We start from the raw sequence: 16,594 nt of genomic DNA, 5'->3' as shown, positions 1-16,594 counted from the left end.
AATCCCTCCCAGCATCAAGGTCTTTTCCAATGAGTCAACTCTTCACATGAGGTGGCCAAAGTATTGGAGTTTCAGCTTTAGCATCAGTCCTTCCAATGAACACCCAGGACCAATCTCCTTTAGGATGGACTTGTTGGATCTCCTTGAAGTCCAAGGGACTCTCAAGAGTCTTCTCCAACACCACAGTTCAAAGCATCAATTCTTCGGCACTCAGCTTTCTTCACAGTCCAACTCTCACATCCATACATGACCACTGGAAAAACCATAGACTTGACTAGATGGACCTTTGTTGGCAAAGTAATGTCTCTGCTTTTGAATATGCTGTCTAGGTTGGTCATAACTTTCCTTCCAAGGAGTAAGAATCTTTTAATTCATGGCTGCAGTCACCATCTGCAGTGATTTTGGAGCCCCAAAAATAAAGTCTGACACTGTTTCCACTGTTTCCTCATCTATTTCCCATGAAGAGATGGGACCAGAAGCCATAATCTTAGTTTTCTGAATGTTGAGCTTTAAGCCAACTTTTTCACTCTCCTCTTTCACTTTCATCAAGAGGCTTTTTAGTTCCTCTTCACTTTCTACCATAAGGATGGTGTCATCTGCACATCTGAGGTTATTGATATTTCTCCCGGCAATCTTGATTCCAGCTTGTGCTTCTTCCAGCCCAGCATTTCTCATGATGCACTCTGCATATAAGTTAAATAAGCAGGGTGACAATATACAGCCTTGACATACTCCTTTTCCTATTTGGAACCAGTCTATTGTTCCATGTCCAGTTCTAACTGTTGCTTCCTGACCTGCATATAGGTTTCTCAAGAGGCAAGTCAGGTGGTCTGGTATTCCCATTTCTTTCAGAATTTGCCACAGTTTATTGTGATCCACACAGTCAAAGGTTTTGGCATAGTCAATAAAGCAGAAATATATGTTTTTCTGGAGCTCCCTTGCTTTTTCAATGATCCAGCGGATGTTGGCAATTTGATCTCTGGTTCCTCTGCCTTTTCTAAAACCAGCTTGAACATCTGGAAGTTCATGGTTCACGTACTGCTGAAGCCTGGCTTGGAGAATTTTGAGCATTACTTTACTAGCATGTGAGATGAATGCAATTGTGTGGTAGTTTGAGCATTCTTTGGCATTGCCTTTCTTTGGGATTGGAATGAAAACTGACCTTTTCCAGTCCTGTGGCCACTGCTGAGTTTTCCAAATTTGCTGGCATATTGAGTGCAGCACTTTCACAGCATCATCTTTTAGGGTTTGAAATAGCTCAACTGGAATTCTATCACCTCCACTAGCTTTGCTCCTAGTGATGCTTCCTAAGGCCCAGTTGACCTCACATTCCAGGTTGTCTGGCTCTAGGTGAGTGATCACACCATCGTGATTATCTGGATCATGAAGATCTTTTTTGTATAGTTCTCCTGTATATTCTTGCCACCTTTTCTTAATATCTTCTGCTTCTGTTAGGTCCATATCATTTCTGTCCTTTATTGATCCCATCTTTGCATGAAATGTTCCCTTGGTATCTCTAATTTTCTTGAAGAGATCTCTAGTCTTTCCCATTCTGTTTTTTTCCTCTATTTCTTTGCATTGATCGCTGAGGAAGGCTTTCTTATCTCTCCTTGCTATTCTTTAGAACTCTGCATTCAGATGCTTATATGTTTCCTTTGTTTCTCTTCTTTTCACAGCTATTTGTAAGGCCTCCCCAGACAGCCATTTTGCTTTTTTGCATTTCTTTTCCGTGGGGATGGTCTTGATCCCTGTCTCCTGTACAATGTCATGAACCTCAGTCCATAGTTCATCAGGCACTCTACCTATCAGATCTAGTCCCTTAAATCTATTTCTCACTTCCACTGTATAATCATAAGGGATTTGATTTAGGTCATACCTGAATGGTCTAGTGGTTTTCCCTACTTTCTTCAATATAAGTCTGAATTTGGCAATAAGGAGTTCATGATCTGAGTGACAGTCAGCTCCTGGTCTTGTTTTTGCTGACTGTATAGAGCTTCTCCATCTTTGGCTGCAAAGACTATAATCAATCTGATTTTGGTGTTGACTATCTGTTGATGTCCATGTGTAGAGTCTTTTCTTGTGTTGTTGGAAGAGGGTGTTTGCTATGACCAGTGCGTTCTCTTGGTAAAACTCTATTAGCTTTTTCCTGCTTCATTCCGTACTCCAAGGCCAAATTTGCCTGTTACTCCAGGTTTTTCTTGACTTCCTACTTTTGCATTCCAGTCCCCTATAATGAAAAGGACATCTTTTTTGGGTGTTAGTTCTAAAAGGTCTTGTAGGTCTTCATAGAACCATTCAACTTCAGCTTCTTCAGTGTTACTGGTTGGGACGTAGGCTTTGATACCGATTTTTTTGGGGGGGGGTGCGGTGGCGGCAAGAATACCAGAGTGGGTTGCCATTCCCTTCTCCAGGAGATCTTCCCAAACCAGGGATTGAACCTGGGTCTCCCACATTGTAGGCAGACGCTTTACCGTCTGAACCACCAGGGAAGTTCAAAAGAAAGATTAGTAAAGCTTAAAATGGTTCTTTAAAGAGTAACAAAGGAATAGAGATGAAAAATTAAGCAAAATTAATCAAGAAAAAGCAGAGCGACATAAATAATTTCATTTATCAAAGTGTAGACCTAGGCACATGAATGTTTGTAGTGGCTTTATTCATATCACATATCTGATAAAGGACTACTATTTAGAATATAGAAAGAACTCCTACAACTCATTGATAAAAAGACAACTTGATGGAGTTTAGAGAAGACAAAGAATCTAAATAGGCATTTCTCCAAAGAAGATATATAAATGGCTAATAAACATCAGAAAAAATGCTCAGTATCATTAGCCATCAGGGAAATGAAAACCAAAGCCACAGTGAAATGACTCTTACCAACCACTAGGATGGTTACAATAAAAAAAAGGACAGGTAATAAAAAGTGTTGACAAGGACATAGAAAAAGTGGAGCCCTCATGTGCTGGTGGTTGGACTGTTTCCTACTTAGGAAAACATTCTGCCACCTCTCCAATGGTTAAACATAGGATTATCAATTCTACCCTGAGGAATCCAAGAGAAATGAAAATATATGTTCATACAAAAGCATGCATAGCAATGTTATCGCATATTTTATAATCCCAAAGTGGAAACAACCCAAGTGTCCATCACTGCTAAATGGATAAACAAAATGTGATATATCTACAAAATAGAGTATTATTCAGCCGTAAAAAGGAATGAAGTGTTAGAACACACTATAACATGGATGAACCTTGAAGATATCATACAAAGTGAAAGAAGCCAGTCACAAAAGACCATATATAGTATGATTACATTCATATGAAATGTCCACAATGGGCAAATCCATAGTGACGAAAAGTGGATTAATGGTTGCCAATGTTGCGGGGTGGGGTGAGAATGACTGCTAATGCTGTGGAGTTCAGTTTTGGGGGTGATGAAGATGTCCTGGAACTAGATAGTGGTGTACAACTTTGTGGATATACTAAAACCCACTACGCTGTTGCCCAGTCATGTCTCTTGAGATCCCAATCCCATGGATTGGGATTTTTCAGGCAATAATACTGGAATGGGTTGCCATTTCCTTTTTCCAGGGGATCTTCCCAACCCAGGAACTGAATGCGAGTCTCCCGCCGGCATCTCCTGCATTTCAGGTAGACTCTTTATTGCTGAGCCCGCGGGGAAGCCCCAAACCCACTATAAGTTCAGTCGCTCAGTCGTGTCTGACTATACCACTGTAACTATAGTGGTATAGTTATACTTTAAAATGTTGAATTTTATGGTATGTATATTATATATCTAAAAGACCCTAAAAGTATATCCTAAGCAACTGTATTTACACAGTACTTGTCAAAACTGTATTTTTTAAAATACAAAAGAATGACAAACTCTAAATCAGAACAGTAGTTTCCGTGGGTCAGCAGGGACAGATGTGTGCAACAGGAGGATACCACATAATAGATCCAAGTTTTCATCCATGTTCTTATTCTCAGGTTAAGTGATAGATTCATGAGTTAATAGGTGAAATTAGTGATCTATCCACTTCTGAATAAACAATAAACACAACCTGTCAACATTTCCTGACAATCTTACTGTGCCTCTGTATGCAGCTCTCTCTATATAAACAATTTTAAACTTTATTCTCCTTAATCCATGTCTTTCTCTATTTCACAATGAATGTGATCCCCCCCTCCCATGCTCCACCTTTCCTTTTCTTATTATATTATAGTAGGTTTCTCCCCCTTTAAGGGCAGTCTCTCTGCTCTAGCCTTGACTGAGACCCCATCCCTGCCCTCATCCCTGTTCAAGATGATTTCACCAATTATGCCCTTCTTTACTCTTTCCTATCAGTTTTTAAAGGTGCTCAGGTCTCTCTCATTTTATATAGAACTCTTCCTGACTCCTATCTTCCTCCTATGACTATCATCCTCTCCCTCCTTCCCTTCAAGGCAAAAATTTATGTACCCTCAACACATCTCCACTATCTGACCATCCTCTGCTTCCTACTTATTCCAGCTGACTCTACACACTTGCAACGACTCAATGGATATTTTCCCAAAGTGTTTAACTTACCTATGTAAAAGTTGATGCTGAGTACTCTCTCCTTTTCAAAATGTTCTCTTGACTTCCGTGCTACCTTGGTAGCTTCTCAGTCTCCTTTGCCATGGCAGTTCCTCCATACAGATGTTAAACGCTCCCAATTTTCCTTAGAACCTAGTCCTAGGTTCTCCACTCTTCTTCCTTAGATTACACTTCATCTTAAAGCTGTAATTGCCATATTTAAATTTTGACTCCCCAAATTTTGTTTCTTCCTGATCAGCAATCTGGGACTATTGAATAGGAATCATTGTGAGCTCAAGGATCTACTGCACCTGTCCTCACTTACTTTTTTAGGTGACATAGTTTGATTTAAATGTTTGAGGCTAAACTCACAATTTAGCATGTTCTCAAACAGGCATCACATCTGAACTCCATTACCCAATTTTTTCCTCAAAAAAAAAAAAAAGAACCACCACAGACCATACTTATGTTCTAGCTCAGTGGTAAGTTCTGGGCCAAATCATTCTGCCAAATGGATCCTCAGAATTTTGCAAGTGCTCTGTTTTGCTATCTACTTGTAATTTTTTTTAAATAGCATCTTATTTTTATTGTTAGACACAGTAACTTTTGGGGGTCTCTGAAAAAAACTAAATTTATGAAGTTCATTTTTCCTGATCCCTATGTTGCCTCATTTCTTGGGAGCTTTTTGTTCGACTTTTTGTCTGTCTTTAGTTCCTTGTTGGAGGCTGTTCTCAACTGTCTGGTATTCCTGTTCTCTTCACATTTTAGAGTGAGGCACAAGTTGGTAGGAAGCTCCCTACACCTGAGGGAGGGGCTTAGGCTCACCGTGGGTGGTCAGGAAAGAAAAACAGCTCTTCCTGTGTAGGGCCTTCCTTGGAGGCAGTTCAATTTTCCCTGAGAAGGATCCTTGTCTTTCTCCTGGAGCATGTAAGCGCAGCTGCCACTGCTCTGCAAACAAAGTGGGGCTGGAAGGTCTATTGCCTTTGTGTGTTCCCAAGGCACCTGGACCTACCACAGCACCTATCTTCCATCCAGTTACTTCATTATGCATGTTTTCACACTACATGTAAGCCCAAGGAGACAGAGACCATATGTCCTTTTACGTTATCCCCAGCACTCAGCACAATCCAGGATACATGGTAGGCACTCAAAACTGTTTGTTGAATGAATAAATGGTAAGAGCTCTGGCTCAGGGGAACTATAGGGTGGTCTCTTCCACACTAGAGCTTTGTTTAGGTTGTAGGAACCCTTCATGGATCAGAATCCTTCTACCCAGAGAATCTGAGATTTCTGCCTGGAATTAGGATCAAGGCACTTGCATTCTCCACAACCCACATACAGCCTACAGAGCTAAATGTCACTGATTCCTCTTCTCTCAGAAGTAGTCTGCCCCTCATGATGACAAAAACGCCAGATTCAATGAACAAAATGTGTGCTCTTGTGGATTATATTGCTTGTTCTTGGTTCCTGTGCTTGTGCACATTCTGGTAATTATCCAAAAATCTCTCTAATTGATACCATTCTTTAAGCCTGGCAGGTAGCCTGTATAAATAGCTTACCCTTTGAGGGTGGGGTGGGCTTGAAATTCTTCGTTAGAGTTCCTTTCAGGTGATGCAATCTGTTCTGGTAATTAAGAAGGAGAAATGAAGTTGCTTTTTGTGGAGGAAGGAGCTTTATATGCAGACATGCTAACTGGCAACCAGTATTTTGACTGAGCACATACTTTGCTGGGAAGAACCTGGGAACGAGGCAGAGACAGAAAGGACTTGAGAATGACGTGTAAGAAGAGAAGGGAGAAACCTATGAGGAAGAAAGAAGGGCTCATTATGGGAAGGAGGAAGAAAGGAGAAAGTGAGGCCCTATGTATGGATGAGGCTGGGCACAGGCTATGCTGGTCTAAGGAGACCCAGCCACACCTTGGCTTACAGAGCAGAGCTATATTCCCCTCTCCTGTAACACTCAGGAGTGTGCAGTCCAGGCAGGTGGAGTGGCTTTGCTCTGTGCAGTATTTCAGACTCAGATACCTACATGTTCTTTACTCCTCCGTTACTTAGGGTGTTACCTTTGACTTCATGGTAATGGCTAGGATATTTACCTTTCCATTGTAGGAGTACTTTTTTTTTTTTTTTAATAATTTTAAACATTTATTTATTTATGATTGTGCTGGGTCTTTGTTGCTACACAGGCTTTTCTCCAATTGCAGAGAGTGGGGATTACTCTCTAGTTGCAGTTAAGCATGCTTCTTCTTGCAGTGGCTTCTCTTGTTGCAGAGCATAGACTATAGGGTGTGTGGACTCAGTATTTGTAGCTGGCAGGCCCTTGAGCACAGGCTTAACAGTGGTGGCGTATGGGCTTAGCTGCTCTGAGGCATGTGGGATCTGCCTGGACCAGGGATTGAAACCCTGTCTCCTGCATTGGCAGGTGGATTCTGATCCACTGAGCCACCAGGGCAGCCTTGTTCAGTTCAGTCACTCAGTTCTGACTCTTTGCAACCCCATGGAGCGCAGCATGTCAGGTCTCCCTCTCCATTACCAACTCCTGGAATTTACTCATGTCCATTGAGTCAGTGACGCCATCCAACCATCTCATCCTGTCATCTCCTTCTCCTCCCGCCTTCCATCTTTCCCAGCATCAGGGTCTTATCAAATGAGTCAGTTCTTCGCATCAGGTGGCCAAAATACTGGAGTTTCATCTTCAGCATCAGTTCTTCCAATGAATATTCAGAACTGATCTCCTTTAGGATGGACTGGTTGGATCTCCTTGCAGTCCAAGGGACTCTCAAGACTCTTCTCCAACACCACAGTTCAAAAGCATCAATTCTTCAGTGCTCAGCTTTCTTTATAGTCCCAACTCACATCCATGCATGACTACTGGAAAAACCATGGCTTTGACTAGATGGACCTTTGTTGGCAAAGTAATGTCTCTGCTTTTTAATATGCTGTCTAGGTTTGTCATAACTTTTCTTCTAAGGAGCAAGTGTCTTTTAATTTTATGGCTCCAGTCACCATCTGCAGTTATTTTGGAGCACAAAAAAAGAAAGTCTCTCATTGTTTCCATTGTTTCCCCCTATATTTGCCATGAACTGATGGGACCAGATGCCATGATCTGTTTTCTGAATGTTGAGTTTTAAGCCAACTATTTCACTCTCCTCTTTCATCAAGAGGCTCTTTAGTTCTTTTTCGCTTTCTGCCATAAGGATGGTGCCATAAGGGCAGTCCTTGGAGGAGGTATTTTAGAGTGCCCTATTCTATAAGGAAATTCCTGAAGAGTTAAAAGAGGGTGAAAAATAACAACCCCAAAACTCTTTATCTTGAGATACTGAAGGAGTTTACTTACTGAAGTTTACAGTTTGGAACATTTCATACCCAAAGAAACAATCGTTAGGTAGCGTATGCTTCTCCAGAAGAGGAAATGACGTAATGTTGCCAAAGTCTGACTCCAGTTTTGAAAACAGGTACTGAATATTTCAATTGTCTCTCCCACGTTTCAATTTTTACACAATCTTCCATTACTTGGAAAAGTCAGGAAAAGAGAAAAAGTATATGTCATTTATATTGGTTTCCTATAATTGCTATTTATCAGATTCCCTTACACTTTAGGAAAAATATAATTTGTAAATATAATGAACCAGGTCTATAATCACTTTTCTAATTACACAGAGAATTTCTTTCTTAAGCAAAGCACTAGTCCAAACATAGCCATTTCTCTTAAAAAAAAAAAAAAACCACCTTTTTTCCAGTTAATGGATTTATTTCTGTTTTTATTCAGGTGTATTTTTTGAAAAGAATCCTCTGGAAAACTTCCAGCAGTTGGATTTGGCAGGAAATTGTGTAAGCAGCGATGGATGGCTTGCATTCATGAGTGGATTTGAGAATCTTAAGGAACTAGTGTTTTTTGACTTCAGTACAAAAGGACTCTTACCTGATGCATCATTAGTCAGGAAACTTAGCCACGTGTTATCCAAACTAACTTTTCTGCAAGAGGTTCAGCTTGTTGGGTGGCAACTTGATGACGATGATGTCAGTGTTCTTAAAGGTGCTTTTAAACTAGTAATTGCTTAAATAAAGGGTACCCTAAGCCTCTGAATGCTCTGGGGACTCCATTACTTTCAGCCTGGTGATTTAAAAATCTTTGCTCAAAAAAACTGTCCCAGGTGCCCTGCAGACTTATAAGAAATGTATGCTTACTGTTGTAAGTTACTGAGATGTTTGGATTGTTTCTTTAAATTGCATGATTACAATAAAGGCCTGGCTAATAAAAATATGGAACAAACTTTGCTCATATACTTCAAGGGTCTGAAAGTAAACAGCAATCCACTATATATCTAAAAATTATCCTTCTCAAGAGTGTGTGTCTAACTCACCCCTTCTAAACGTTTTCTTCTTTTATGGATATCAGGATGATGTGGAGCATCATCACCTTCTTAGCCGGCCTCTTCCATGGAAATCAACTTTCTTAATTTCATCACTCAAATAAAAAGGAGACAGAAAACAGGAGGATGCTAGGAAACTGAGGCCAAAGAAGAGGAAGTGGGAGGGCGTTTAACTTGATGACATGTATAAACAGGTGAATTTAACTCAGATGACCATTTTATCTACTATTGTGGGCAAGAATCCCTTAGAAGAAATGGAGTAGTGATCACAGTCAAGAGTCTGAAATGCACTACTTGGATGCAATCTCAAAAATGACAGAATGATCTGTTTGTTCCCAAGGCAAACCATTCAACATCACAGTAATGCAAGTCTATGCTCTGACCAGTAATGCTGAAGAAGCTGAAGCTGAACGGTTCTATGAAGATCTACAAGACATTCTAGAACTAACACCCCAAAAGATGTCCTTTCCATTACAGGGGACTGGAATGCAAAAGTAGGAAGTCAAGAAACAAACATCTGGAGTAACAGGCAAATTTGGCCTTGGAGTACAGAATGAAGCAGGCCAAAGGCTAATAGAGTTTTGTGAAGAGAATGCATTGGTCATAGCAAACACCCTCTTCCAACAACACAAGAGAAGATTCTACACATGGACATCAACAGATGGTCAATACCAAAATCAGATTGATTACATTCTTTGCAACCAAAGATGGAGAAGCTCTATACAGTCAGCAAAAACAAGACCAGAAGCTGACCGTGGCTCAAATCATTAACTCCTTATTGTCAAATTCAGACTTATATTGAAGAAAGTAGGGAAAACCACTAGATCATTCAGGTATGACCTAAATCAAATCCCTTACGATTATACAGTGGGAGTGACAACTAGATTCAAGGGATTGTATCTGATAGACTGAGTGCCTGAAAAACTATGGATGGAGGGGTTGGTGACATTGTACAGGAGGCAGGGATCAAGTCCAAGAAAGAGAAATGTAAAAAGGCAAAATGGTTATCTGAGGAGGCCTTACAAATAGTTGAGAAAAGAAGAGAAGCTAAAAGCAAAGGAGAAAAGGAAAGATATGCTTATTTGAATGGAGAGTTCCAAAGAATAGCAGGGAGAGATTAGAAAGCCTTCCTCAGTGATCAATGCAAAGAAATAGAGGAAAAGAATAGAATGGGAAAGACTAGAGATCTCTTCAAGAAAATTAGAGATACCAAGGGAACATTTCACGCAAAGATGGGCACAATAAAGGACAGAAATGGTATGGACCTAATAGAAGCAGAAGATATTAAGAAGACATGGCAAGAATACACAGAACTATACAAAAAGATCTTCATAACACAGATAATCATGATGGTGTGATCACCTAGAGCCAGACATCCTTGAACGCAAAGTCAAGTGGGTCTTAGGAAGCATCATGATGAACAAAGCTAGTGGAGGTAATGGAATTCCAGTTGAGCTATTTCAAATCCTAAAAGATGATGCTGTGAAAGTGCTGCACTCAATATGCCAGCAAATTTGGAGAACTCAGCAGTGGCCACAGGACTGGAAAAGGTCAGTTTTCATTCCAATCCCAAAGAAAGGCAATGCCAAAGAATGCTCAAACTACCGCACAACTGCACTCATTTCACACACTAGCAAAGTAATGCTCAAAATTCTCCAAGCCAGGCTTCAACAGTATGTGAACCGTGAACTTCCAGATGTTCAAGCTGGATTTAGAAAAGGCAGAGGAACCAGAGATCAAATTGCTTACATCCACTGGATCATCAAAAAATCACAAGAGTTCCAGAAAAACATCTAATTCTGCATATTGACTATGCCAAAGCCTTTGACTGTGTGGATCACAACAAACTGTGGAAAATTCTGAAAGAGATGGGAATACCAGACCACCTTACCTGCCTCCTGAGAAATCTGTATGCAGGTCAAGAATCAACAGTTAGAACAAATGGACATGGAACAACAGACTGGTTCTAAATCAGGAAATGTACTGGTTCCAGTACGTCAAGGCTGTATATTGTCACCCTGCTTATTTAACTTATATGCAGAGTACATCGAGAAATGTTGGACTGGATGAAGCACAAGCTGGAAGCAAGACTGGCAGGAGAAATATCAATAACCTCAGATACACAGAAGATACCACACTTATGGCAGAAAGCACAGAAGTAAAGAGCCTCTTGATGAAAGTGAAAGAGAGTGAAAAAATTGGCTTAAACCTCAACATTCAGAAAATTAAGACCATGGCATCAGGTCCCATCATTTCATGGCAAATAGATGGGGAAACAATTGAAACAGTGAGAGACTTTCTTTTTGCGGGTCCAAAATCACTACCGATGGTGACTGCAGCCATGAAATTAAAAGACGCTTGCACCTTGAAAAGTTATGACAAACCTACACAGCATGTTAAAAAGCATAGATACTATTTTGCCAACAAAGGTCCGTCTAGTCAAAGCCATGGTTTTTCCAGTGGTCATGTATGGATGTGAGAGTTGGACTACAAAGAAAGCTGAGCGCTGAAGAATTGATGCCTTTGAACTGTGGTGTTGGAGAAGACTCTTGAAGAGTCCCTTGGACTGCAAAGAGATCCAACCAGTCCATCCTAAAAGAAATCAGTACTGAATATTCATTGGAAGGACTGATACTGAAGCTGAAACTCCAACACTTTGGCCACTTGATGTGAAGAACTGACATATGAAAAGACCCTAATGCTGGAAAAGACTGAAGGCGGGAGAAGACAGAGGATAAGATGGTTGGATGGCATCACCGACTCAATGGACATGAGTTTGAGTAAACTCTGAGAGTTGGTGATGGAGAGGGAGACCTGGCGTGCTGCAGTCCATGGGGTCACAAAGAGTCAGACTCGACTGAGCAACTGAACTGAACTGATAAATAGGTCACTTCTATCAGCTACTTGAAGGGGATTCCTGTTTATCCTTGTATTCTCTTCAGTCTCAAGAATAGCAGGTCACCAAAATTTATATACTATATGCACATTTACTTAGTACAGTGCATGGCATGTACTATACTCCTGACGAGCATTTGCTGAATATGAGATAAAGTTACCAATAAATAGCTATTGAAACAAACAGGCCAAAATTATTTAAAAGCAGAGAGAAAGTTCACGAATGTTCTTTATTCAAATAGTTTAATTCAAACAATTTGGAATGTAAAAGTATTTTCTTGTATAAAAAGCAGATCAGGCTCCCCCCGCAAAATCAGCAATCTTTAGTTAAGCAAAAAATTGGCAGTTTATGAGTAGCTCAATCAGATGCTTGAATGAGTAGCTAAACCAGTTGCTGATACATGTATGCAATTCCATCTGTGACTTCAGAGATTAAAGAAGAAAAAATGGATCCCATTCTTTCGTACCCTGTGAAAGGTAAGAGTACCCTGTCCTAATCTTTTCCCCAACACCTCCCAAAATAATCCTTCCTCACAAAGAAAGAAGTCTAAGAAAAATCTGTTTAAGCTAAACAGATTTAAGTTGAGGCAACTCTGAAATACACAAAAACCAAATGTCAGCCTTTAGTTGACTCTCTGTTCTCATGGCACCTCAAATTAATGGCTTGGGTGTTGGCATAGGTAACACTTGGCCTGTATGTTGAGGTAGTCACTAAAAAGAAATTCTTGGTACAATATTCTATTTCACAAGTGGATATATTTTCTGCAGATTTAGTAATACAGTTTTAGAGCTGACAGTTTATAGATCAACTACTTCATTCCCCACCCTAACTTTACAGATGAGAAAGCTCAGAGGAGTTAAATGACTTACCCATGGTTATAAAACTACTCAAACAGTGGCAGCATCAGGACTGGAATCCAAATCTCTTATCTTCCAGCCCAGTGTTTTCCTCCATTATAAAACAGTAATTTCTCAAACAAGATTAATCACACTCCATGGAACTTGCTCTTAATCACAAACCATGGGTCAAGTTTTTAACTCAAACGTGCTTCCTGGTCTAGCTTCATGTAACTCCATGGCAAGATTTACCAGTTAGGCTACTAAATCAAGGCTTACGCTGGCCAAGTTTCTTATTTTCATATCCAGAACCTATCCAAAGGTTGGCAAATAAGACTTCTTTATATAATAATGCCTGGAGCAATGCCACCTGCAGCAATTGGCATTATCAAATTTCAGCAAGTAGAGCCAACCCTTCAAGACCCACATGCAACTTCTCAAGTAGTGCAGTCGGTTATCAAAGCACCTTTGGAAGGACAACAGAACAGATGTAACCTCTGAATGAGTGTTGAGGAAACAGGCATTTAACCTTGCACAGAACCGTGTTTAGTACCCGGGCACTTTAAAAATCCCCTGGAAACGGAGAAGACATGCATAGAGTGGCAGCACATACCTCTTAATCATCATTCAGTACAAGGCAGTTCTTCAGATTTCACGCATGACCCAAATTCACATTTAGATGAGATCAATGGAAGAAAAATCACCCTGTAATAGTAGACCAATAATAGGTATAGAAATAGTTGGAGGACGAAAGATAAATGTCAAGGAACAGGTTGCCTTATCACATTTATGTTTCGTTTTCCCCAGCGGTCAAGGTGGCATGGGCTCTATTTCTTCAGCAGGTCAAATGGCTGAACAGGGCTGCAAATGTCAAAGACAACGATCAACTCCTCATCAAGCAAAAGTTACTTGGGACCTGGTCACTTATTGTCACAGCGTGACTACAATTCTACTTGACAGAGATGGCTTCTTAGATGTTTATTACTCCACTGTAAAGAAACAGGAATTTGGGAGGGTTGCTTATATTTAAAAGAGCATGAGTTGATTGAAGAAAGTTGCAAATTAAAAAAAAAAAACAAAAACACTTCTCTAGATAGTTGCTGATGGCTGGAAATGTCACAAATCTCCAGGAGTACTGAATTCTAGAAAAGCTGAATCCACTCTCAAAATCCAATTTTAAAACCTAAGTATAAAATGCATGATAAAACGAGAAAAAAAAAATCATAGGTAATTTGTGACTGTTGCTTGTTATACTTTTTATAAGTAATACTGGCCATGTTGGAAAGTCCTTAACATTTGCATTTGGAAAATAATTTAAAAATAAAATAATCTACATGATTCTCACACTTCATTATAAATGTTAACAATTCACTATTTTCAATAAAGCAGAACAAAATAAATTAGAAACTGCCTACTGCAGATCTAACCAGTACTTATAAACCTAAGGTGCACTAGGTTTTGGCAAAATTACATAATTTAAATTCAAATTGTTCATGCAACTTTGAAAAAAGGATCAAAAAGTACTACATTGCATGTAATTCCACATATTTTGGTAATATATGTGATATTTTGTTAATAAAATGAAAAATCAAAGTCAACCAATAAAAAGGTGACAGGAAGGATAAAAATCTATCATTATCTCAGTATTTAATTAAATGTAAGACTGAAAATTGGGATTCCTTCACTGCATATCACTTAAGGATAAGATGTTTATTTAACCAAAATAAGATATTGTGAGACTGATGGGTCACTTACAAATGTATTGAAATTTTTTAATGAGAAAAACTATTAAAAAACTGATAATTAAAAATTTTTAACTGTGCCAGATAGTAAAATATGTTTCAAAATTTCTGATAAAAATGTTTGCTTTTACTTTGCATACCACAGGAGGACCTCAAAGAAAAATGTAGCAATTAAGTTTGGAAAACCTATAAAAGAGACTTTTACTTTTAGAATAGACATTTTTTTCCTTTCCTAAAATGTGTACTCAAGAAGCAAGTTTATAAATTTCACTGAAGAAAGCATTATATTTTTAATAATGTGACAAATCTACTCCATCAAGTGGTTCTCTTATAAAGGTAATGTTATATCAACGCTGCAGTCAACTACAAAACCAAAGATAGCAAAATTCAAATTTAGAGAACACGCTTTCTAAAGGAAGCCTATTTAAAGTCTATAACATTTAAAAGGTTCTCACTGCCCCAAATGTTTTACAAAAATATAGTTTCATTGGTTTCATGAAATGTGAACAAGCCTACTACTCTCTAACATTTAGAGTAAATGATTGAACAGTCGATGCAAAGTGGATTACTAAATAAACTGAAACTCAAGGAGTCAATATTCCTCATAAAAATAAATTAAATTATAGTACATCATGGTCTTGGTTGTCCAATTCTATTGTTAGTTCCATATCTACTCGGGATATTTGTAAAACCAGTCCTGAATCCTTGGGTTGCTCCAATGCCTGGAACTCCAAGTCCTTGATTAAGCACGCTGCTATAAGGTGCGTGTCCATGATTAAGACCCAAACCGTAAGGTCTTGTTTGCGTATTTAGAAGAATAACTGGGCTCACATTTTTTCCAGGGGTGTTAAATGAAAATTCTGGAGGTGGACTACTAGGTTTAGTTGGAGTTGATGTGACAGGGTTTGAATCATCAGTACCCTTAAGAGGAGGCATTGGGATTACGTGATGATCTGTAAAGTTTAGGACATTGGCTGCAACAGGCCCAGACAGTAAGGCAGGCCTGATCCAATCATCCTTGAATATCTGAACAGTCAGAGTAGATACAAGCGTGTACAGCCTGTTGGTCACATGAGCAAGAACCATTTGTTCATTGGCATCTCGTCGAATTCTCACGTGAACTGATCCAGCCTAAAAGGGACAAAATCATAAGAAAAAGACTGCTTACAATTATACTACTGAAAATTCCATTGGAAAGAAACATTTTATTGATATTCCTTAAAAACTACTTTAGTAGTAATTGTTGATGTAAAGAGTTAATAAAATAATTTATGACTCTAAATAAAATATAACATTAAAATATTAAAAAAAGAAAGAAATCCATGTAGGAGGAAGGCAGGCATATAGCAATAGAAGGCAGAACACAAATGAAGTATATGGAAAAATGCACTGCAAGGGCAGAGAAGGTAGCTATTAATTCCAGTTGAGGAAGACTTCAAAAGAAGATGGCATCTGATCTAGGGCTGGGGATTAAATGAAATCTCAAAAGGTAGAGACAGGCATTCTAAGCTGGGGCAACAGTACTTGAAAACATGGCATGTTTGGGCAAGAATAAGCAACATTACTATATAAAAGAAGTACAGTATTTCAGGAGGCAGAAAAGAAATGAAAGAGAAAAGACAGGAAGAAAAGGAGGAGGAAAGGAGGAAGCAAATAAGGACAGGAAGAATGTAAAGAAGAAAGAAAGTTTAGGTAATAAAGTTAAAAAGAAAGGCTAGCTGTAGGGTTCTAAAAATCATGAATAAGGAGTTTTAGTTGCAGCAATCCAACAGAAGTAAGGTAATCAGAGTTCAGAAAAATTACAGTTATGGATAACTGCTAATTATTTAGGAATTGACTAAAACAGTCTAGGTTAGGAATGGAGAGGCCAAGATAGGACAGCTATAGTGGGACTACAGAGGGACAAATGATTTCATGATATTCCAGGGGTTGGATAGAAGTGGGAGACTTTGATTTCAACTGGATATAAATAATGAATGAGGGAGATGAACTTATCAAAAGACAATCTCAAGGTTTCTAGCCTAGGTTACCAGGAGGATAGAGAGCCCAGGCATTAGAATGACAGTCAGAAGTATGTTTGCTAACTTGATAAAATGGTCATTACACATCTTGTCTTCAAAAGATAATAAAATAGTAGATACAATAATTATATTTTGATTAAAACAAACAAAAATATCAAGAATGGTATCAT

The 16,594-nt window shown here is 39.0% G+C and overlaps 2 protein-coding genes across 4 annotated transcripts in view; one reads left to right on the top strand and one right to left on the bottom strand.

Annotated features, from left to right (window-relative positions):
• Positions 1–13,767, top strand: part of NLRC4 (NLR family CARD domain containing 4) — a 54,418-nt gene extending 40,651 nt beyond the window's left edge. For both annotated transcript variants that reach the window (XM_061432024.1, XM_061432023.1), the window contains one exon: positions 8,326–13,767. In XM_061432024.1, coding sequence (XP_061288008.1) covers positions 8,326–8,618 — 293 coding nt within the window. In that variant the 3' untranslated portion in view covers positions 8,619–13,767. The remainder of the gene's footprint in view (positions 1–8,325) is intronic.
• SLC30A6 (solute carrier family 30 member 6) overlaps positions 12,036–16,594 on the bottom strand; it is a 48,860-nt gene continuing 44,301 nt past the window's right edge. For both annotated transcript variants that reach the window (XM_061432026.1, XM_061432027.1), the window contains one exon: positions 12,036–15,534. In XM_061432026.1, coding sequence (XP_061288010.1) covers positions 15,034–15,534 — 501 coding nt within the window. In that variant the 3' untranslated portion in view covers positions 12,036–15,033. The remainder of the gene's footprint in view (positions 15,535–16,594) is intronic.

Source organism: Bos javanicus, chromosome 11 (genome assembly GCF_032452875.1).
Source record: "Bos javanicus breed banteng chromosome 11, ARS-OSU_banteng_1.0, whole genome shotgun sequence".
Taxonomy (NCBI): Eukaryota; Metazoa; Chordata; class Mammalia; order Artiodactyla; family Bovidae; genus Bos; species Bos javanicus.
Note: the sequence above shows the minus strand (reverse complement) of the source record. Positions and strands in the feature narration are given on the sequence as shown.